Consider the following 22,799-nt stretch of genomic DNA (forward strand, 5'->3'; position numbering starts at 1 on the left):
AAAGACAAACAAAATAAAAGCCCAAATACCCAGTATTCCATGCTTAGGAACTGACGGAAATCATGCCGTATGACACGGCTGTGTGTGCCATCGTTCACTGACGGCGGGGAACGTTGCTCCTACAACCAGTTTGCCTAGTCCAGATTCGTTTATTTGTGAATTTGGCACGTCGGGTGAGGGTGGCGATGCTGTCTTGTTTTATCTGGGGATGGTGGCAGGAGCTATAGTGCATGCACTGGTCTGTGTGTGTAGGCTTCCTAGACCCCAAACCAGCCCCATCGCCCATCAGATTCACCCTACCCTACCAAGGCCCTGTCACTCATCAGATTTCCCGCCTCATCAAAAACAAACCCAATATAGATGTCACCTTCTCTAGCGGCAAGTCCATCAAGACCCATCTACAAGCCAATAGCAGAGGCACAAGCAGCGTAAGTCCCAATCCCCGAGGATGTATATACCAGATCCCCTGCAACTGTGGCCACCAGTACATTGGAGAAACCCTCAGACCCCTCAAAGAACATCAGGCCTCTGTTAACAAACTCGACCTGAAATCCGCTATTTCCGAACACATCCTGAAGAACCAAAACCATAACATCATGTGGGAAGCCACCAAAGTCCTGTCTACCACCACCAACAACTGGCGACAAAGAAACCTACAAGAAGTCATTGACATCAGGAGACACCAGCCAGCCATGAACCGTGACCAGGGAATCTATCTGCCTTGTGCTTGGGACTTATTGCTTTGTCGGTGCTAAGTATCTAGCTGGCTTACATTTGCCCATTGCCCGTTTGCCCGTTTGCCCGTTTGCCCGTTGTCCATTACCTATAACCTATCAATGATAACTTAAGTGCTGGCCTCTCTACTGTCAGCGCTATTTACTGTAAAGTGTTAGCTTCCATTGTTTACATTGTGTGCTTCCCTTGTTAGTTTCCACCTTTTGTCCTCTTATTAATTTTGTTGTCCTAACATGTACATATATATGCTGTCTGACACATGGCACTCGTTCACCTGATGAAGGAGTAAGCATGTACTCAGAAACGTTGTGTTCCTCATATCAAAGAAGTTGACATCCATAAATTCTCTTCCTTGTCATTAAAATATACCCTGAGAGCAGAGTCCACTGTACGATTCCGACTATACCATAAGCATGACTGTGTTTATGAATCATCAAAAAGATAATAAACCCGACATTATCTCTCTATATAAAGGATAGGACATGCGCAGATATTCAATAATATTGCATTCCACTGTGCAATAATACTAAAATTAACATAGTCAGAAATAGTAATATCCGCTTGTCATTTCTCTCTATCGACACAATATCAATGACAAACAATGGACAACCATACTGTTAAATACTATTAATGTCGGAGCTGATGCATTCTATCGTCAACAGATAAACATCTGTTTCAGACTTCGGAAAAATAGACACTCATTTGCTCTGATGCGTTCATCGAACGTGTGACCACCAGTTGCTATATTACTGTAAATGGAAGGCTGTAACAACCATTGTAGTGACCATGTTAGCAGGTGTAGTAACACTGCTCGGTTTTATAGCCGTATATGGAAAGATTACTTATGAAGGGTATGTACACTATCGTTTCTTCTTCCAAAAGCTCATAATGCATAAATGTGCATGGTCCTGTTGGCTCCAAACTTGGATGTCAGTTACCAATTTTGTTTTCTTGGTTTTTTTAGCGGCGAGTCAAATTATTTATAATAGTAAACACAACGAATGACATTTTAGAAATAGTTGACATGGTGTGCAACTACACCCCAATGTTTAGATATGTTAATGTTGTTTGTTGCTGATGATGGTGGGAGTCTCGCACCTTGGTTGTAAAGCTAATCAACTATCTTACAGAAGAATGTCCATTAAGTGGAGGCTAAAGATTAAATCCAACAAAACAATATATTTGAAAGGAGTGGGCCAATATCACAGCATGAAGACTGGCCGTTTTATTGCCATGACGTTAATGGTGAAACTAAATACAGTCTGTCATTTTATGCATTAAACCTAGGTAACAGTGGTTATCTATTAGTAATAGTACAAAAATAGCTTAAACATATCTCCACGATAACTAAAAATCACCGATAACTCGCTGCTCAAATCCATCATTGTGTATTGGGGGAAATAAAGATATTCAACATTTTAAAAATTAGCAAGGTTGCATCTCTGGGCTTGTAATAAAGTTCCTAAATGTTGGTATTCCAACTCCAGTATGGTCAAATGTGAGTGTGGAGAATGTCGTTTGTGCATGCAACTTAACTTTTGATCGGGATCATTAGATATGTCACCCTATATAAATATACACTTGACATAAGTTTTATAATGAGAATAATTTTTGTGTTTCACTGCAATATAAAAATATCCTCATCAAAATTGGATTAGTGTATATCTCATATTAAATGCATCGTATACTGGCTTAAGAGAATAAACATATTCTTTCACTTAAATAACTTGCGTATCGAAGATGTGCTTTCGTATGGTTTGGATTTGGCAAGTCGAAGTATTGTCAATTTAGAGCGACAGCAATCGTTAAATAAGTTTTTAAGGATATGTCTACTTTGTTAAAAATGGGCGGGCAATAATGATTTTGTTTTACGTACAGGTACTTAACATGCAAATATTTACTATAATACAGCCGATGCCAACAAACTATCTGTGCTTTGTAAACCTTCTCTTTTCAAGCAATGAATTTGAAAATATCCAAGTCAATCTTGCTAGTACTTTTAGACACCAATCAGTGTTGCTACGAAGCAAACACATTTCAACGAACAATGTTCTATAACATGTCTCACATAGCATAGATTTGAATGTTTTTTGTATGTACACGAATGCAGTTAGGAGCAAAATGTTAATATAAACACTGCGGAAGCAATATGTCTTTTTGATCTTGACAAGTATTTTATATGAAGGCTAGAATTATATTTCTTACACTACATGTGCGGTCTTCATGGTTATATAGAATGGCCAAATTATTCACTGATATTATTTTGTGATTTGTTATAAACAATATCCAAAGAGTGCGATAACGTAGAACTAACTGTGGTGATTGTGGTGTGCCTCTTTTTCTGTTAAACTTTGGAAAAGGTGACACAAGCTGAAAAAACATGTCCATAATCAAACGAAATCTTTACTGAAAGCAGAGTCCATTTTATGATTCAGACTGTATCATAAGTATGTATTTATGAATCACTATAAAAAAATGATGACACCATGAATTCGTGAATGGGCGAGCGTATCCTGCCCCACCGGTGGCACCCGTCACAAACACAAACAAAGTCAAGTCAATTTTTCACATGAACCCTCACTGATTCGAAAACGAATACAATTAAGTATAGAGTGAGTGAGTATGGTTTTACGCCGCTTTTAGCAATATCACGGCGGGGGACACCAGAAATGGGCTTCACACATTGTACCCATGTCGGTAATCGAACCCGGGTCTTCGGCGTGACGAGCGAACGCTTTAGCCACTAGCCTACCCGACCGCCCCATTAAATATGGAAGTAACCTTGTTATAAAATAGTGATTTGGGCCCAAAAATTAAATAACAACGATTGCCCCCTGATTCCCGGACATCCGTCACCCCATGCTCGTTGTAAGGGCCGATTAAAATGAGGTACTGTTGGTTACCATGTACCCCCGTGGCATGGAGCATAACACTTGTTTGTTTGATTGTACACATGCTTCCCTGATATAGCTGGACTATTGCTGACTGCGGCTTACAACAACATACACTCTCTCACTTAGATGGGATTATATTCCATCTCTGCCGTGTATGGCATCCTAGAAGCGACATTGTCGCTTTGACCCCCTGACAAAACCAAACGAAAAATGACAACATTATCCCAAGTGCGACTTTGCGATATTTTTCCAGGTTAGATTGCCGGGTTGATGATCTTTTGTAAACAAAATCTTTTTTCAAAGTTCGACAATGCGAACATATGAGGGCGAGAACGCGACAAAGTCCCGTATAGAATTTCATAATCATATCACTATTACAGTGTCATGGAGAGCTGAGTATTGGATTGAATTCCCAGTATGTTGCTAACTTCATTGTCGTGTAGAATATATGCGTATCGATTGACCATATTCGATGCTGCATTATCATCATGTCTCGACAACCAGACAGTTACAACAAAAATCAGAGTTGCGTCCGTTATGCGTACCAGGATCCGCTGTGTTATGTCTGTTCTCGTGGGTTTCCCAAATATAGGAAACGCCTACGACCAGTGTCGCCTTACTCCCCCACAATAAGCTGACAGGCTCTGAAATACACCAATATCCTTTCAACGCGCCGAGTTTTCGACAATAGATGGAAAGTCATGCAATGTTGATGCAGCAGAAGTAAGTACACTTTTAAACTCTTGTGAACTTATAAATATATGTGTGTCAATAATTAATAATAATAATTATTGCAGGCATTTAGTGCTGCGGATAATACCACAATCAGAGAATGAAGTTGAATCTGTCTTGCAAGCACAGAGAATAGCTGAGGAGAAAGGCGTAAGTATATACAGTGGAGCCGTTTCGTGACACATATTGGATCAATTGTGCACTTGGTGAAAAAAAGCATGAAACTTGGCACAATTGTAGGTAATGACATTCGAGATATTTTCAGATATGGGTCCGCCCAAATAACTTCAATATGGCCGCCAAATCAATATGGCCGCCATGGATGAACGAAATTCTAGTATGTCTCATGTGAACCAACAAGATGAACAAATAATACGCATTTACAGCAAACGGGTTCTGTGCAAGAAAGGGTCTGACTTTGTCAATGGCCTGCATCCATGTTCAGATTAAGAACACAAGACTCTTTTGCACATGTCTAATGCTGCCACACAGGGTCATGGTAGTATGTTGATTAGAACCGTTGATACTGATGTCATTGTCCTGGCCATTGCATTGTTTGACAGAATAGACGTGTCTCGCCAGTGGATAGGTTTTGGAATTGGCAAACAATTAAGATATTTGGCTGTTCATGTCCTTGTCGGACTCCAAGGACCAGAGAAAGCCTCTTCACTTCAAGTTGTACTGCCTGTGAATAGAGTCCTTTCTTTGTTGGAAAAGGAATGTGTATGATGAAGCAACAGAGGCTTTCAATCTCATTGGTGAGGTACCAATTGAACAGGGTATGAAGAACACGATGCCAGTCATGATCATTCAGTGTTTTGTAGTCTTAATGTATGAATGAACCAGTATCTGTATAAGAGTTGAGGCACGAGGCATGCAACGATTATTTCACCAAGACAGGTAGATCAGCTGATTCCATTCCTCTTGATAATCCGGAGGAACATACTTTGTTCTCGAACCAGCCATCGTCCCGAGGCAAGGGAGATCACTGACTATAAAAGCCCAGTTTCCACCCTTGTAGAACAAGGCTGGAATTATGGAGTTAGATTTTGGCTGGTCAAACGAGTCTTTGCATTATCCAGTCAAAACCGCGTAAGCATATGTACCGTCAACTTAGCGTCAACAAATATTTTCCAAACCTTTTTATGTTTTTAATGACGGTGCTTACGTGAGTTGGTGCAATTCGCGAAGTAAGACCCGTTTTATTACAAGATCTTGATGATCGATCTTGACTGGGTGCCGCCATTTTGTTTGAAGCAATATGATATGGGAGGTGGAATATGATTGATTAACTCCCTTGCATTGGAAGAACAAGCAGGTATAGGTGTGTTCATTGACATATCAAAATGATATCAATGTCATATGTACACATTTTTAAAAGATACAAGGAAGATCAGAATATCAAAAATAGAGAAGGGGAGGTGATTAGCTTTTTCCTTGTATCAAGGATTACAAGATGGCTTTCGAACTATTCTATTTCCATTTTCTCGAAACATAGTGGTTCTTTTATTTATCAAATTGGCCGATAAAAATTCACTCTTATCATCCATAATCTGCTTAGCTACCTTCGTGTCAATACATCATAGTCATGGTGATTGTTGTATGTTTGTTGTTTAACGCCGCACTCAGCAATATTCCAGCTATATGACGGCGGTCTGTAAAATAATCGAGTCTGGACCAGACAATCCAGTGATTGGCATCATGAGCATCGATCCACGCAATTGGGATACGATGATATGCTTCAACCAAGTCAGTGAGCCTGACCATCCGATCCCGTTAGTCGCCTCTTACGACAAGCATAGCCGCCTTTTACGGCAAGCATGGGTTCCTGAAGACCTATACTACCCCGGATCTTCACGGATATCATGGTGATTGAGTCTGTACGGGTTTACGTTGCTTTTATCACTATGCGAGTAACATCAATATTGTACCCACGTGGGAACACGAACCCGGGTCTTTGGCGTGAACGAGAACCACAAGACTAGCGCGACGTCCTATAATTCGGTTTTAACAACCGGACACTTTGATTCACTGAACGCTTAATAACTGTTTCATGAGAAAATAAGAGTTCTTTTCCCCAAAATCATATTTCTTGTCACTCTAAAAGATTATCTTAAAAGTCGATAATTGGTTTCGCAATGTACAAATGTTGGGAATCAAACTCAATTTCCAAATAACGAACGAACGAGCGGATGCTTTAACCACAGGCTATCCTGGGGTAAAACGCAAGATGCTGTTACACGTCAGCAGCGGCAATTGATAGGTAAGAGTCCCCTAAAATATGAGCAAACCTGCTGGTAAAATTGCATTCTATTTCTCCTTCCAGTATGACATATGGCATCACTCAATCGGAGTAGGAACGCCACTGGATATCCGTTTGTCTCCAGAGGAGTACCAGGAAGCACATCAAGGATTTTCTGACCTTGACCTTAACCATGAGATCATCATCAATGACGTTGAGGCGGCGGGGTCTTCGTCGTCGTGCGGGGAATGGTTTGATTATGGTTGCTATCACCGTCTGGAAGAAGTGAATATACTCTTATCTATTCATGACAGTTTAAAGGGACACTTAGCTGCAAAACCGCAGCTATGTACTGTTTCGCTTTTACTATCGGACATGACCGCCTCCGTGGTCTAGTGGTAGAGCGTCCGCCCGGAGAGCGGAAGGTCCGGGGTTCGATTCCCGGCCGCGTCATACCAATACACGTTAAATGGTGCTTGTTGTTACCCTGTCTGGCGCTCGGCATTAAGGGGCTAAAACAAGGACTGGTCGGCTCGGAGTTAGTATGCTGTGTCTGAGTGGGGTATTCATGTTAAACTGCCACATGGTATCTCAATGGGCGAGCGCTATAAATCGGAATCAGTCCGGACTAGTACAAGCAGCCACACACACACGTGCAAACACGTCGCTATATAAGTGCAATTTAACTTGGACGCGACGTTTAACCCCATTTCACCTCACTATCAGACATTCACTGTTCGCTAATATATTAGTAAAGGATAAAACATCGCTTCGAGGTTTTGGTTTGACACAGTAAAACCCAAGGGTAACCTGTGATAGCCCGCAGTTTTACTAGCGAGGTGACCGCTGCCCGAAGGAGTGTTTTATCGGACTTGTGAACCATCGAAAAAATATCTGTTAACATTTGATTAATTATCGTGTATAAAAGTGCGTTACGACAGCCTAAAACCGGTCGTAATATATATATGGCTAGGAAATATTCGCTAAACATGATACCTTCTTGTGAACCACATATCTTCAACCAGTTCCCTGGCCACTGATTAGGGCCACTGTCTAACTATTTAAATGTAAAACCCCACGAAGAATACCCCACTCAGTCACAGTGTACTGACTCCGAGCCGACCAGTCCTTGTTTTAGCCCTTTGATGAAAGACAGGGTAACAACAAGTACCATCTTTTATCGCCTTTTGGTATGACGCGGCCGGGGATCGAACCCCTGACCTTCCGCTCTCCGGGCGGACGCTCTAGACTACGGAGGCGGTCACACAATTATTAGATGTCAACTTCTATATTATGAGGAACACAACGTTTCGGATAAATGCTAAAAAAACAAAAATAATGTCCTAAAGACAGTGGCCAATATCCTTGATAGATTTATCAGATATAGCAACGGTTCACGCCTTAATAGACCGCCTCCGAGGTCTAATGGTAGAGCGTCCGCCCGGAGAGCGGAAGGTCGAGGGTTCGAACTCCGGCTGCGTCATACCAAAATACGTTTAAAGATGGTACGTGTTGTTACCCTGCATTGCGCTCGGCATTAAAAGGCTATGAATAGGACAGGTCGGCTCTGAGTGGGGTATTCATGTTAAACTGCGGCATGGTGTCTCAGTGAGCGAGCACAATGAAATCGGCAATAGTCCGGACTAGTACAAGTAGACACACCACCATGCTTGCACGTCGTTATATAAGTGCAATAATGTTGAACGCGACGTTAAACTCCATTTGACCTTACCTCAAGCCTGAATGACGCTCTTACCAATTTCCGTTAGTGAGTGCCTTTTTTTACATCCCACGACTCGATTAGTTACAGACCGCCGTTTTATAGCTGGGATATTGGTGAATGCGGCTTTAAACAACAAACACCTCCCCCCCCCCCTAGCCCCCCCCCCCCCCACCCACCCACCCCCACCGCCCCATCCCCATCCAACCCCCCTCCCCACCCGCCCAAACCCCCCAAAAATTAATCAAAACAATTTAAAAAAATAGATAAAAAAATATATGTTATAACCGAGTTACTGAACACAGGTTTAAATGTATGTGGTTCCGCACGAACATGTCCAGATGTAAGTGGATCGTATATATTTGACGCTGACGGTTATGAGCCTTTTGTTTCACAGATAAATACATGGATGGCAGAAACAGCACACACCTACTCCAGTATGGCAGAGGTTATCACAGTGTCATCAAGTTACGAGGGCAGAGACATCAAAGGACTTAAGGTACTGTGTCGTTATTGATGCTATGTCTTCTTCCAAAGGCAGTGAAGCTCTGCGCAAGCCCATCAGTCTGGGAGTCCTGCCCGAGCACATTCTATGTGGATTGAGCGTCGGTGGTTCGATCCTTTGGTCGCCTAATACCAAACGACGTGAAAGATGGTATTTGTTGTCACCTTGGCTTGCACTAGACATTTAGTGGATACAACAAGGACTGGTCGGCTCGGAGTCATGGTCTCCTTGTGACCCTGCCTGGCACTCGGGGATAAGACTGGTTGACATGGAGTCAGTGTACAGTGTCTGAGGGGTATCCATGTTAAACTGCGGCCTGGTATCTCATTGGCCTAGCACGTATATATTATAACACCAGTATAAATCCGATACCAGCACACACACGTTAATCCACGTCGCTATGTAAGTGAAATGATCTACCTTAGAATTCAACTCACCCCATCATTCCAATGATTCATTTAGTCTGATCCGTCAGATTGCTAATCTCCACAATTTCAATGCAAACGGTCCGGATTGTTGAGATGTCACTGTATATTCGAATAATTGATTCATTTTATGAATTTTAGCAAAAAGGAAAGTAAGTGACAAACCAAGCCAATAGAGAAGCAATATATTGATCGAATTTCACCACGCCGGTATTAATTGATTACTTATTCACCTGTCCCATACTGGCATTGTGATACATTTATAGTTTAATGCTCAGTGGTTATTCCAGATCAGCGGACCAGGGAGTGGCTCCTCCAATCCAGCAATATGGCTCCAGGGAGGGATCCACGCCAGAGAGTGGATCTCACCCGCCACGCTCATCTACATGGCTAACGCAGTAGGTCCCAGGTTAAACAACAAACGGGGTATGCGTGCATATACCATCTTCCAGAGGCAAGAGAGTTAACTGACCATAAAAGTCCAGTTTCCACCCTTGCCGAACTAGGCTGGTATTATGGAGTTACATTTTGGCTGGACTAACGAGTCTATGCATAATCCAATCAAAATCGCGCACCGAAATGGAAATCCGGTTCATAAACTGTCGTGCAGATTTCGGTCGATTGAAAGATTTGCAAAGCATGTGTACCGCCAACTTGTTGTCAGCAGATATTTTCCAAATCTTTTCATGTTTCTAATCAAGGTGCTCACGTAATTTGATGCATTTCGCGATGTAAGACCCGTTTTATCACAATATAGATCTTGATTATCGATAAGATCGTCATGACTGGGCGCCACCATTTTGTGTGAAGCAAACGCAAGTGATACGAGAGGTGGAATTTGATTGGTCCATAGGAGAGGCTTAGAAGGGACATAACTGGTAATAGCCACTGGTGGCGCTACGATCGAGCCATGTAATTCCAGCCAAGTTCGGCAAGGGTGGAAACTGGACTTTTAAAGTCAGTTATCTCTCTTGCCTCGGGAAGATGGTATATACCGAATATAAAAGCGACAAAACTCTTTCTCTAGCTACAAGAAATTCCTGCTGCAAGTTGAATCCGATGTGAGATTACGACCATATCATGAGCATGTGTTTGTGAATCATGCCAGGTGTTCGCGAAAAGATGAGCGTATCTTGCTTCACTGGCGGCAGTGATATCCTATACATAGGTACATAGTGTGTTTCCGGTCCTTTCAAATTGCAAACTCTGATGAAATTCCTTTAAAGTTACGTTTTGATTGGTGGGAGAACCGGATTCGAAGTACATCTATATTATGCTTACGATACCGCTGATATATTATGGACTACTAATTTATTATAGGGTTGAGGTGGGGGTGGAGGGGTAAAATGTATCATGACTATATGGGAGTGGAGGGCATAGAAATGACTCAGTTCTATTTGTCAAATATATAAGATATTCATTCGAATATTGTTTAGGAACTGCTTATTTAGTTGGGGTAGACTGAAAAAATGGTGGGAGGGGGTGTCGGCAAAACATGATACACCTCTCCCAGTCCCTCAGTAAAAGTGTAGGCCGTGTTGTTACCTTTATCCACGTACGCGTTAAGGGGTTATGAAGAAATACACATTCAGATCTTTGATAGAGTGTTACCACCAAAACATTTCAGATTCCATACATTGTATTGTAAATCACATTTTGCATAACTGATATAGGATTCATCTTTTGAAATCAAAACCTATGGAATCTGTTTCGGCAGCTTCTCGAGACTGATTATTTTCGTTTTGAATTCACTTGGATGTTTTGAGGCGTACAGAGCTTGTTTGTTTGTTTGTTTGTTTAACGCTACACTCAGCAATACCCCTGCTATATGACGGCGATATGTAAATAAACCAATCCGGACCAAACGATTGCCGTCTTGGGCATCGAGCTAGACAATTGGTATAGGATGACATTCAACACCCGCGTCTGGCCATCCGATCCCGTTAATCACCTCGTTCGGGTTAGGGTTGCTGAAGACAAATTCTAAACCGGATCTTTCCGGGGCAAAGAGAGAAATATGAGTAACGCACGGGGTGAAGGCATGAGTTTCATCAAGATGACTGATGACTTTACTGATGCCAGAAATAATTTCTATTCAGCTGCTGAGAGACTACACCGACGGAAGGAGAAATGTTGTGAGGATCGTCGACGGGTTTGATTGGTACATAGTACCCGTCCTTAATGCAGACGGTTACGAGTACACGTGGTCCGATGTAAGTCCAACCATATCTCAGTATTCTGTAGAACTGATTGAAGGTGAAGATCAGATTACCGCGCGCGCGCGCAGAGAGAGAGAGAGAGAGAGAGAGAGAGAGAGAGAGAGAGAGAGAGAGAGAGAGAGAGAGAGAGAGAGAGAACCACCCATATTCAATTATTTGATAAAAACTGCAAACTAAAACAAGCTGACAATTTTGACCCGTTGCGGAGGGAAAATGCCTAAAGCCCTTTTTCAGTCAAAAATTTGCTATTGCTGCCAATCAACCCATTGTCAAATTTTATTCCGCTTGAACAACATATGCAGCAAAGTCTACACGAGTCATGGCATGACTCCACTGAGGAATACAAGGATTTGTCTCTTTGAGTGTGTCTTGTTCACTCAGAAAAAAATCAGCTGTATGACAATGGCCTGTAAATAATTCCGTCTGGACTAGAAAATCCAGTGATGGATATTGTAAGCAGCGAACCATTCTAACCCGGAATCTCTACGAGGGATGGGGTGAGTGTAGGTGATAAGATGTCAGAGGAATGCACAAAATGACGGGTTCCATCAGGCAATGTATCACATATACCATGTTGTAGGATCGGATGTGGAGGAAGACTCGGAGCATCCATCCAACAAGTGACTGTGTCGGAGTGGACCCCAACCGGAACTGGGACCACCAGTGGGGAGAATCAGAAGGTGAGACTACAGGTCACATACCACTTAGTTATCAGGATATAATGTCCCACAACCCATTACTGTAGTCAATAAGTCACTTACCCACTCATAATAGAAAGCACACATTGTTACATAAATAGAACATTGGTTGTTGTATGCATATGGCTGTTCATGTAAACATGAAGTCACACGTACTAGCCTAAATATAATTGTGTATAGATCAAGGTCTACGTCAAGGTCTAGTTTTAAGGTGAAACTAGTGATATAAGAAATTTCACTTTGTGTGAGGACACAAGCTCCGAAGTTCATATAGTTTGGTCACTCTATGAAGGTTCATGCTCCAATGAACTCACTCAAAGTGAAAGTCAATTCTTAATCTCAAATGATATCAGGTGTTCTCGAAAAGGTGAGCGTATCCTGCCCCCTCCCCCGCCTCTCCATCAATGGCACCCGTCACAACTCACGAAAGGATCCCGAAATCATGTTCACGTTGTGTACTGCTTGCGTGACATATAAGGGTGATATCTAAGTCTATTTGTTTGCGTCATCCAGGCTCCAGCGGGGCGGCCTGTTCAGAGACGTACCGGGGACCCAAGGCTTGTTCCGAACCATGTATCCACGGAGCTACCGAGTATCTGTTGAATCTCAGTAAGAACGTGACAGTCAGGGGCTTCATTGACATGCACAGCTATTCCCAGATGTGGATGACTCCGTGGGGATACACCAAAGATGTTCCTGAAACTGACTTCGATATTCAGGTATGCACCTGTGACAGACATTGAAGAGGATGACCATTCTAATCAGGCAAGCGACTGTGTCAGTCATGAGGGAGGGTGATCATTTTGGTAGGCACCTGTGACAGACATTGAGGAGGGTGGCCATTATAAGCAGGTATACAACTGTGACGGACAGTGCGAGGTATGACAATTATAAGCAGGTAGGCACCTGTGCCAGACATTGAGGAGGGGAGCCATTATAAGCAGGTATACAACTGTGACGGACAGTGCGAAGTATGACCATTATAAGCAGGTAGGCACCTGTGACAGACATTGAGGAGGGGAGCCTTTATAAGCAGGTATAAAACTGTGATAGGATGATGACCATTATAATCAGGAATGCAACCGTGACAGGCATTGAGGTACCCGTAAAGATCCTGCTTGGAATTGATCTTCAGCAACCCACCTTTGTCGTAAGAAGTGACCATGTTTGTCGTACGAGGAGACTAACGGGATCGGATGATCAGGCTCACTGACTTGGTTGATGCATGTCATCGACTCGCATTGGGTAGATCTATGCTCAGTGTGTCAGTTACTGGATTGTCTGGTCCAGACGCGATATTTACAGGCGCTATCATATAGCTGGAATATTGCTGAGTACGGCGTTCAACGACAAAGGAGGAGAGACATCGACTAACAAACACAGACATTAAAGAGGATGATCATTATAATAAGGTATGGAGCTGTGACAGAACGTCAGTTCTTATCTTTGGTAGGTGACGGAGATTGTAGAAAGTGGTGTCTTTAATCAGCTATGCTACAGAAGGTGAATTCTATTATGGAGTTTGCTACTGTTGGGAAAGATTTAAGACACTAGTCTTCAAACTATAGTCTAAAAGAACAAGCGTCTACACATGTATGCTGACATAAATTCCAGAGTGACTTCTGTGACAGACATTCCTGTGATGACTGATCGGGTATGCTACTGTGGCAGCGATGACGTAATCAGTGATGATCAGTGGCTACATCAACACACCTTAACACAGTAATCAGGTTGTGGACGCCAAACGTTGGTGGAAAGCCCACTCGCTGGTAAATGTTCACATCTTTGGTCGGACATTATGGTCATTGACCTGTGATCATCTGTGATTCAAACCAATGACCAATCAGAACTTCAAAACATCCCTTGGTCAGAATCCCAAATTCGCTCTGATTATGATTTAAGGCATGAGAACCCGATACCCATGCTCATGGGTTTCACGAAGTTTGTAAACGCCTGGATTACTTCAGGCTCCACTGTGTTCCACGTCAAGCAGACAGTCGTGTAACTGAACTACTGTTTAAGGCTACGTTTTAACAGAACTCACATTGTTTTGTGTTGCATTCTTGGGGAAATACTACCAGCCATCTCTCCGTCACTGTGAACATCCTATATGTCTGTGGAGTTATTTGTGTCTTTCATTTAGGATGCCTCATCTGTTGCTGCTGTAGATGCCATTAGCAACGCTGGCGGTCCTATATACGATCACGGCACAATAGCAAACACCATATGTAAGTACATGCTTAGAAAGGATCCAATGACAGACACCTACATCTACGAGTACATATGAATGACTCTAGAAACATAATGTATGCGATGGATGATGTGCGAGTGGTTGAACTTAGCAAAAAAGGCAACACTTTTTTTCAAGATATAATCTGTCGGGCAAAAGAAAGTATTCACTTGGAAATTTGGTTTGACCAAAACATAAAAGACGCTACTAGGCTGAAACAGTCGCACTGTAAACTTTAGGTCTAAACCACAGCTATGATATTAAACGTATCACCATCGAATAACCATTTCTTGTTTGTTTCATTTTAGCCATCATCAAGTGTGAGTGTCTACTTTCTGTTGCTTGGCAGTTTGTTGTATTTGTGTACGGGTGTCTATGTATTGAGGACTTAGGCTCTTTACTTACGTCAGACCATCTTCCCGAGACAAGGGCTTTAACTGACTTTTTACGATTCCGACTACGGTATTCGACGTAATAAGCGCCCCGCTCTAATAAGCGCACACGGCGATATTTACTAATGTATTGGCACCTGAACAATCCAATTTAGCACCCCTTCCTATTGATCAATATAAACAAGACTTATTCATTCGCGTATAATACGCACTTCTGTGTTATATGCACCATTAATCATGGGCAATTAAATTCTGGCAAAATATATCTGCCGTACATAAACATTTCAGGCTGTCAGCATAAACCACGAAATTTATCTTTTAACTCTGTTTTTTTCCACCAAAATAATATTTTAATAAGAGACCCCTATTTCTAATTTTGAGAGCGCCCTAGGCGCTTATTACGTCGAATACGATATATCATGAGCATGTTTTTTTTATGAATCACTATCAAATAGTAATGATATGAATACAAACTCATTTTTTGTGATGTTGTTAATTGGCTTTTATTTCCTTCATTTGTCCAGATATCTCCAATGGGAACAGCGTGGACTGGGCCTATGGAAAGCTTGGGGTTTTATACTCGGCTGCTGTTGAGCTTCCAGATAAGGGACAATATGGGTTCTTATTGCCACAAGACCAGATAATACGAGTTGGAACCGAAACATTCCAGGGTCTTGTGGCCTGGGCAACCTATGTTCTCGAACACTGATGGCAATAAATACTGTATACAGTAATATTGAGGTATTTGCTACACGTGTTCCTTATTGCTGCGACCGCTCCCATTGTCTCGTTGTTACCCTGCCTGGCACTCGGGGATAAGGCCGCCAAAGACTGGTTGACTCAGAGTCAGTATACTGTGTCTGAGCGGGGTATCAATGTTAAACTGTGGCATGGTATCTCAGTGAGCCGGCATTAATCCGGGATAGTATAAGCAGACGAGAGCACGTCACCTCGTTAATATAAGTTCAATAATCTTGATGGTAGTTCAGGAACTGATCGTCAGTTTAGTCCTGTTTCTTCACAGTGTTTCATGTTGTCTTGCATTTCTCGCTTCCACTTTGTGTGGACGTCGTCACTTTTGTTGTGACAGCTTATCGTGAATACATGGACCTCTTTTACATAAGTTAGCCTCAGTATGTCTAGTCTGTTATGATTCGTAAATGGGTAAAAAATAACAAGTTCTAATGTATATTCAGTGTAGTAGATGAGTGAGTGAGTGAGTGAGTGAGTTGGGTTTAACGCCGCTTTTAACAGTTTTCCAGTAATATCACGGCGTGTCAGCTTAATGTGGGTGGAAAGCCCGAAGTGATACAGGTCTCATGCGTTTACCACTTCGGTGAAACCCACGAGCACGGGTATGGTGCTGACAAACCTGGAAACATAATCGGGGCGAATCGGGATCAGAACCCACAATCATAGGTTTCTGGCATGCCCAAGGGACGCAATTCTGCACTGCGAATCGAGACGCCCTAGACAACTGGGCCACCCGTGCCACCAGTAGATGATGATTAACTGAATAATAACATCATCGGCATGTGTTTATTAATCAAATTGTGATGGTACCAGGTGTTCGCGAATAGGAGAACGTCCACCGAGGACACCCGTCACAAACACATGCAAAGACAAGTCAAGTGTTCATCGGAAAAAAAATATAGAAGTGAAAATTGTACAAGTCAAAATAGCGAATTGCATCGGACATAATTTTGTCACTGATGTGTCATATTTGGCTCTTTATGTGGCATTATTGTAAATATCGCTTCATCAAACAATTAATGTAGTGCTGCTTACGTATAATGGTTGTGTTATCTGAGGTCGCGTCAGTGAAAACAACTACAAACTTTCCATGTGGGGCAGTTAGACTTTGGATAACAGCTGGCTGAGACAGAATGGGTTGCCATTCTGTTTCCTCTTTATCAGTATGTGCATTTTACCAATGACAACACCACACACAGACTAACCCACTCTGAAAGACCTTCAACAGGTTCCTCTTCCCTTTTGGCTCATTTTGGGCATATGCTACGACAGCATCCATACTGATTTTAAAGATCGGAGGCTGCTCACGATATTTTGGTACATACATGTATTGGAAAAACTGACGAAGGTTATTATTGTCAACAATCAAAGAAGTCACCTGTATTTATATACTACTCAAAAGAAGATAAGGATCACCTGATTCTTTCATATTGGTAATGTTAATCTGTCATGGCATGAGAGATTAACTATTTTAATATGGAAGAATCAGGTGATCCTTAACTTCTTTTGAGTAGTATATGACCAACATGTTGGTAGCAGTATGGTGAGTCTTGACAGTCACACGAAGTAAAATTTACATCATGAGCGGCAAAGTCCTCATTCCTAAACTTCAACAACTCGACCGAAATGGTGTTCGTATATGAAAATAAAACTGTTTGTGGTTCTTGAAATTTTAAATATTGTGGGACATTTTGGGAAACTGATTTTTATCTCATAATGTTACTTAAATTTACGGCATCAATTTCAAATTCAAAGACATGCAGTCTTTGTATGATTTACTGGAGTCTGTTTCTGGTTTGGACAGACGTCTCAAACCAATATCAAGAAAACAATACTCTCAGGTCGATACTTTGGGGTCTTACTGTTTGTAAACCCATCCATTAACAAAGGTTGCTTTCAACGACACAAAGTATAGTATTGTTCTTAATCCTGTACAGTCCATGTGGTTCCTGAAGGACAGGCATTACATCTCCCAAAGGAAAAGTAACATTTGACCTTCGTCCTTTCTTGATACCATGACAGCTAGGACAACTTTGGGATGCCGGATACACGCTCAATACATTGACGTTGGCAGTTCGACTTGGCATACACAATAGGAAACATTTCTCTTGATGCCTGATCTATACATGTCATGTACGTAGGTGGAATTGTTGTCTGCTGCACATCGTTGTACAGAGTTCAATGTTTAACATACCAGGATGCAGAGTAAGGAGTTGATAAAATGGTCTTCACGCGTGGGCTGTGGGTTAGGAGTGTGGAGTGCGGAGTTTGGAGCATGGGGTTGGAGTGTGGAGTGTGGAGCGTGGAGCATGGGGTGTGGAGTGTGGAGCATGGGGTGTGGAGTGTGGAGCATGGGGTGTGGAGCATGGGGTGTGGAGCATGGAGTGTGGAGCATGGGGTGTGGAGCATGGGGTGTGGAGCATGGAGTGTGGAGCATGGGGTGTGGAGTGTGGAGCATGGAGTGTGGAGCATGGAGTGTGGAGCATGGGGTGTGGAGCATGGTGTGTGGAGCATGGAGTGTGGAGCATGGAGAGTGGAGCATGGGGTGTGGAGCATGGGGTGTGGAGTGTGGAGCATGGAGCGTGGAGCATGGGGTGTGGAGCATGGGGTGTGGAGCATGGAGCGTGGAGCATGGAGTGTGGAGCATGGGGTGTGGAGCATGGAGCGTGGAGCATGGAGTGTGGAGCATGGAGTGTGGAGCATGGGGTGTGGAGCATGGGGTGTGGAGCATGGGGTGTGGAGTGTGGAGCATGGGGTGTGGAGCATGGGGTGTGGAGTGTGGAGCATGGGGTGTGGAGCATGGGGTGTGGAGCATGGGGTGTGGAGCATGGGGTGTGGAGTGTGGAGCATGGCGTGTGGTGCATGGAGCATGGAGTGTGGAGCATGGGGTGTGGAGCATGGGGTGTGGAGTGTGGAGCATGGGGTGTGAAGCATGGGGTGTGGAGCATGGAGCGTGGAGCATGGGGTGTGGAGTGTGGTGCATGGAGCGTGGAGCATGGAGTGTGGAGCATGGGGTGTGGAGTGTGGAGCATGGGGTGTGGAGCATGGGGTGTGGAGCATGGGGTGTGGAGCGTGGAGCATGGCGTGTGGAGCATGGAGCATGGAGTGTGGAGCATGGCATGTGGAGCATGGGGTGTGGAGTGTGGAGCATGGGGTGTGAAGCATGGGGTGTGGAGCATGGAGTGTGGAGCATGGGGTGTGGAGTGTGGAGCATGGGGTGTGGAGTGTGGAGCATGGCATGTGGAGCATGGGGTGTGGAGCATGGGGTGTGGAGCATGGCGTGTGGAGCATGGGGTGTGGAGCATGGAGTGTGGAGCATGGGGTGTGGAGCATGGCGTGTGGAGCATGGGGTGTGGAGTGTTGAGCATGGCATGTGGAGCATGGCATGTGGAGCATGGAGTGTGGAGCATGGGGTGTGGAGCATGGGGTGTGGAGCATGGAGTGTGGAGCATGGCGTGTGGAGCATGGAGTGTGGAGCATGGCATGTGGAGCATGGAGTGTGGAGCATGGGGTGTGGAGCATGGGGTGTGGAGTGTGGAGCATGGCATGTGGAGCATGGGGTGTGGAGCATGGGGTGTGGAGCATGGGGTGTGGAGCATGGGGTGCGGAGTGTGGAGCATGGGGTGTGGAGTGTGGAGCATGGGGTGTGGAGCATGGGGTGTGGAGTGTGGAGCATGGGGTGTGGAGCATGGAGTGTGGAGCATGGCGTGTGGAGCATGGGGTGTGGAGCATGGGGTGTGGAGCATGGGGTGTGGAGTGTGGAGCATGGCATGTGGAGCATGGGGTGTGGAGCATGGGGTGTGGAGCATGGGGTGTGGAGCATGGCGTGTGGAGCATGGCGTGTGGAGCATGGGGTGTGGAGTGTGGAGCATGGGGTGTGGAGCATGGAGTGTTGAGCATGGCGTGTGAAGCATGGGGTGTGGAGCATGGGGTGTGGAGCATGGGGTGTGGAGTGTGGAGCATGGCGTGTGGAGCATGGGGTGTGGAGCATGGCGTGTGGAGCATGGGGTGTGGAGTGTGGAGCATGGCGTGTGGAGCATGGGGTGTGGAGTGTGGAGCATGGCGTGTGGAGCATGGGGTGTGGAGCATGGGGTGTGGAGCATGGGGTGTGGAGTGTGGAGCATGGCATGTGGAGCATGGGGTGTGGAGCATGGGGTGTGGAGCATGGGGTGTGGAGCATGGCGTGTGGAGCATGGGGTGTGGAGTGTGGAGCATGGAGTGTGGAGCATGGGGTGTGGAGCATGGGGTGTGGAGTGTGGAGCATGGGGTGTGGAGCATGGGGTGTGGAGCATGGGGTGTGGAGTGTGGAGCATGGAGTGTGGAGCATGGGGTGTGGAGCATGGGGTGTGGAGCATGGGGTGTGGAGTGTGGAGCATGGCGTGTGGTGCATGGAGCATGGAGTGTGGAGCATGGGGTGTGGAGCATGGGGTGTGGAGTGTGGAGCATGGGGTGTGAAGCATGGGGTGTGGAGCATGGAGTGTGGAGCATGGGGTGTGGAGTGTGGTGCATGGAGCGTGGAGCATGGAGTGTGGAGCATGGGGTGTGGAGTGTGGAGCATGGGGTGTGGAGCATTGGGTGTGGAGCATGGGGTGTGGAGCGTGGAGCATGGCGTGTGGAGCATGGAGCATGGAGTGTGGAGCATGGCATGTGGAGCATGGGGTGTGGAGTGTGGAGCATGGGGTGTGAAGCATGGGGTGTGGAGCATGGAGTGTGGAGCATGGGGTGTGGAGTGTGGAGCATGGGGTGTGGAGTGTGGAGCATGGCATGTGGAGCATGGGGTGTGGAGCATTGGGTGTGGAGCATGGTTTGTGGAGCATGGGGTGTGGAGCATGGAGTGTGGAGCATGGGGTGTGGAGTGTGGAGCATGGGGTGTGGAGTGTTGAGCATGGCATGTGGAGCATGGAGTGTGGAGCATGGGGTGTGGAGCATGGGGTGTGGAGCATGGGGTGTGGAGCATGGAGTGTGGAACATGGCGTGTGGAGCATGGAGTGTGGAGCATGGCATGTGGAGCATGGAGTGTGGAGCATGGGGTGTGGAGCATGGGGTGTGGAGCATGGGGTGTGGAGTGTGGAGCATGGCATGTGGAGCATGGGGTGTGGAGCATGGGGTGTGGAGCATGGGGTATGGAGCATGGGGTGCGGAGTGTGGAGCATGGGGTGTGGAGCGTGGAGCATGGGGTGTGGAGCATGGGGTGTGGAGTGTGGAGCATGGGGTGTGGAGCATGGAGTGTGGAGCATGGGGTGTGGAGTGTGGAGCATGGGGTGTGGAGCATGGGGTGTGGAGCATGGGGTGTGGAGCGTGGAGCATGGCGTGTGGAGCATGGAGCATGGAGTGTGGAGCATGGCATGTGGAGCATGGGGTGTGGAGTGTGGAGCATGGGGTGTGAAGCATGGGGTGTGGAGCATGGAGTGTGGAGCATGGGGTGTGGAGGGTGGAGCATGGGGTGTGGAGTGTGGAGCATGGCATGTGGAGCATGGGGTGTGGAGCATGGGGTGTGGAGCATGGCGTGTGGAGCATGGGGTGTGGAGCATGGAGTGTGGAGCATGGGGTGTGGAGTGTGGAGCATGGGGTGTGGAGTGTTGAGCATGGCATGTGGAGCATGGAGTGTGGAGCATGGGGTGTGGAGCATGGGGTGTGGAGCATGGGGTGTGGAGCATGGAGTGTGGAGCATGGAGTGTGGAGCATGGCATGTGGAGCATGGAGTGTGGAGCATGGGGTGTCGAGCATGGGGTGTGGAGCATGGGGTGTGGAGTGTGGAGCATGGCATGTGGAGCATGGGGTGTGGAGCATGGGGTGTGGAGCATGGGGTGCGGAGTGTGGAGCATGGGGTGTGGAGTGTGGAGCATGGGGTGTGGAGCATGGCGTGTGGAGCATGGGGTGTGGAGTGTGGAGCATGGGGTGTGGAGCATGGAGTGTGGAGCATGGCGTGTGGAGCATGGGGTGTGGAGCATGGGGTGTGGAGCATGGCGTGTGGAGCATGGGGTGTGGAGCATGGAGTGTGGAGCATGGGGTGTGGAGTGTGGAGCATGGGGTGTGGAGTGTTGAGCATGGCATGTGGAGCATGGAGTGTGGAGCATGGGGTGTGGAGCATGGGGTGTGGAGCATGGAGTGTGGAGCATGGCGTGTGGAGCATGGAGTGTGGAGCATGGCATGTGGAGCATGGAGTGTGGAGCATGGGGTGTGGAGCATGGGGTGTGGAGCATGGGGTGTGGAGTGTGGAGCATGGCATGTGGAGCATGGGGTGTGGAGCATGGGGTGTGGAGCATGGGGTGTGGAGCATGGGGTGCGGAGTGTGGAGCATGGGGTGTGGAGTGTGGAGCATGGGGTGTGGAGCATGGCGTGTGGAGCATGGGGTGTGGAGTGTGGAGCATGGGGTGTGGAGCATGGAGTGTGGAGCATGGCGTGTGGAGCATGGGGTGTGGAGCATGGGGTGTGGAGCATGGGGTGTGGAGCGTGGAGCATGGGGTGTGGAGCATGGGGTGTGGAGCATGGGGTGTGGAGCATGGCGTGTGGAGCATGGGGTGTGGAGTGTGGAGCATGGGGTGTGGAGCATGGAGTGTGGAGCATGGCGTGTGGAGCATGGGGTGTGGAGCATGGGGTGTGGAGCATGGGGTGTGGAGTGTGGAGCATGGCGTGTGGAGCATGGGGTGTGGAGCATGGCGTGTGGAGCATGGGGTGGTGAGTGTGGAGCATGGCGTGTGGAGCATGGGGTGTGGAGCATGGCGTGTGGAGCATGGGGTGTGGAGTGTGGAGCATGGGGTGTGGAGCATGGAGTGTGGAGCATGGCGTGTGGAGCATGGGGTGTGGAGCATGGGGTGTGGAGCATGGGGTGTGGAGTGTGGAGCATGGCGTGTGGAGCATGGGGTGTGGAGCATGGGGTGTGGAGCATGGGGTGTGGAGAGTGGAGCATGGCATGTGGAGCATGGGGTGTGGAGCATGGGGTGTGGAGCATGGGGTGTGGAGCATGGCGTGTGGAGCATGGGGTGTGGAGTGTGGAGCATGGGGTGTGGAGCATGGAGTGTTGAGCATGGCGTGTGGAGCATGGGGTGTGGAGCATGGGGTGTGGAGCATGGGGTGTGGAGTGTGGAGCATGGCGTGTGGAGCATGGGGTGTGGAGTGTGGAGCATGGCGTGTGGAGCATGGGGTTGGAGTGTGGAGTGTGGAGCATGGCATGTGGAGTGCAGTGTTCATGTCCTGAAAGTACCCCTACCATAAGTAAAAGTATAAACATATAAAATCCATCCACAAATGACA

At 46.3% G+C, this 22,799-nt stretch overlaps 1 protein-coding gene across 2 annotated transcripts; it reads left to right on the forward strand.

The window, feature by feature from the left end:
• Positions 1–1,489: 1,489 nt before the first annotated feature.
• On the forward strand, positions 1,490–15,544 carry LOC124148261 (carboxypeptidase B-like). 2 transcript variants are annotated; one of them, XM_046519263.2, is made up of 10 exons: positions 1,491–1,586; positions 4,427–4,511; positions 6,688–6,888; positions 8,721–8,822; positions 9,544–9,651; positions 11,353–11,466; positions 12,053–12,152; positions 12,684–12,889; positions 14,314–14,398; positions 15,317–15,543. In XM_046519263.2, the coding sequence occupies exons 1-10, from the start codon at positions 1,522–1,524 to the stop codon at positions 15,499–15,501; spliced, it is 1,251 nt and encodes a 416-aa protein (XP_046375219.2). In that variant the 5' UTR covers positions 1,491–1,521; the 3' UTR covers positions 15,502–15,543. The 2 variants fall into 2 exon arrangements, with proteins under 2 accessions (XP_048254688.1, XP_046375219.2); XM_048398731.1 differs by lacking the exon at positions 6,688–6,888 and having other exon boundaries at positions 1,490–1,586; positions 15,317–15,544.
• The last annotated feature ends 7,255 nt before the right edge of the window (positions 15,545–22,799 follow it).

Source organism: Haliotis rufescens, unplaced genomic scaffold (genome assembly GCF_023055435.1).
Source record: "Haliotis rufescens isolate VD_foot unplaced genomic scaffold, xgHalRufe1.0.p SCAF_19, whole genome shotgun sequence".
Taxonomy (NCBI): Eukaryota; Metazoa; Mollusca; class Gastropoda; order Lepetellida; family Haliotidae; genus Haliotis; species Haliotis rufescens.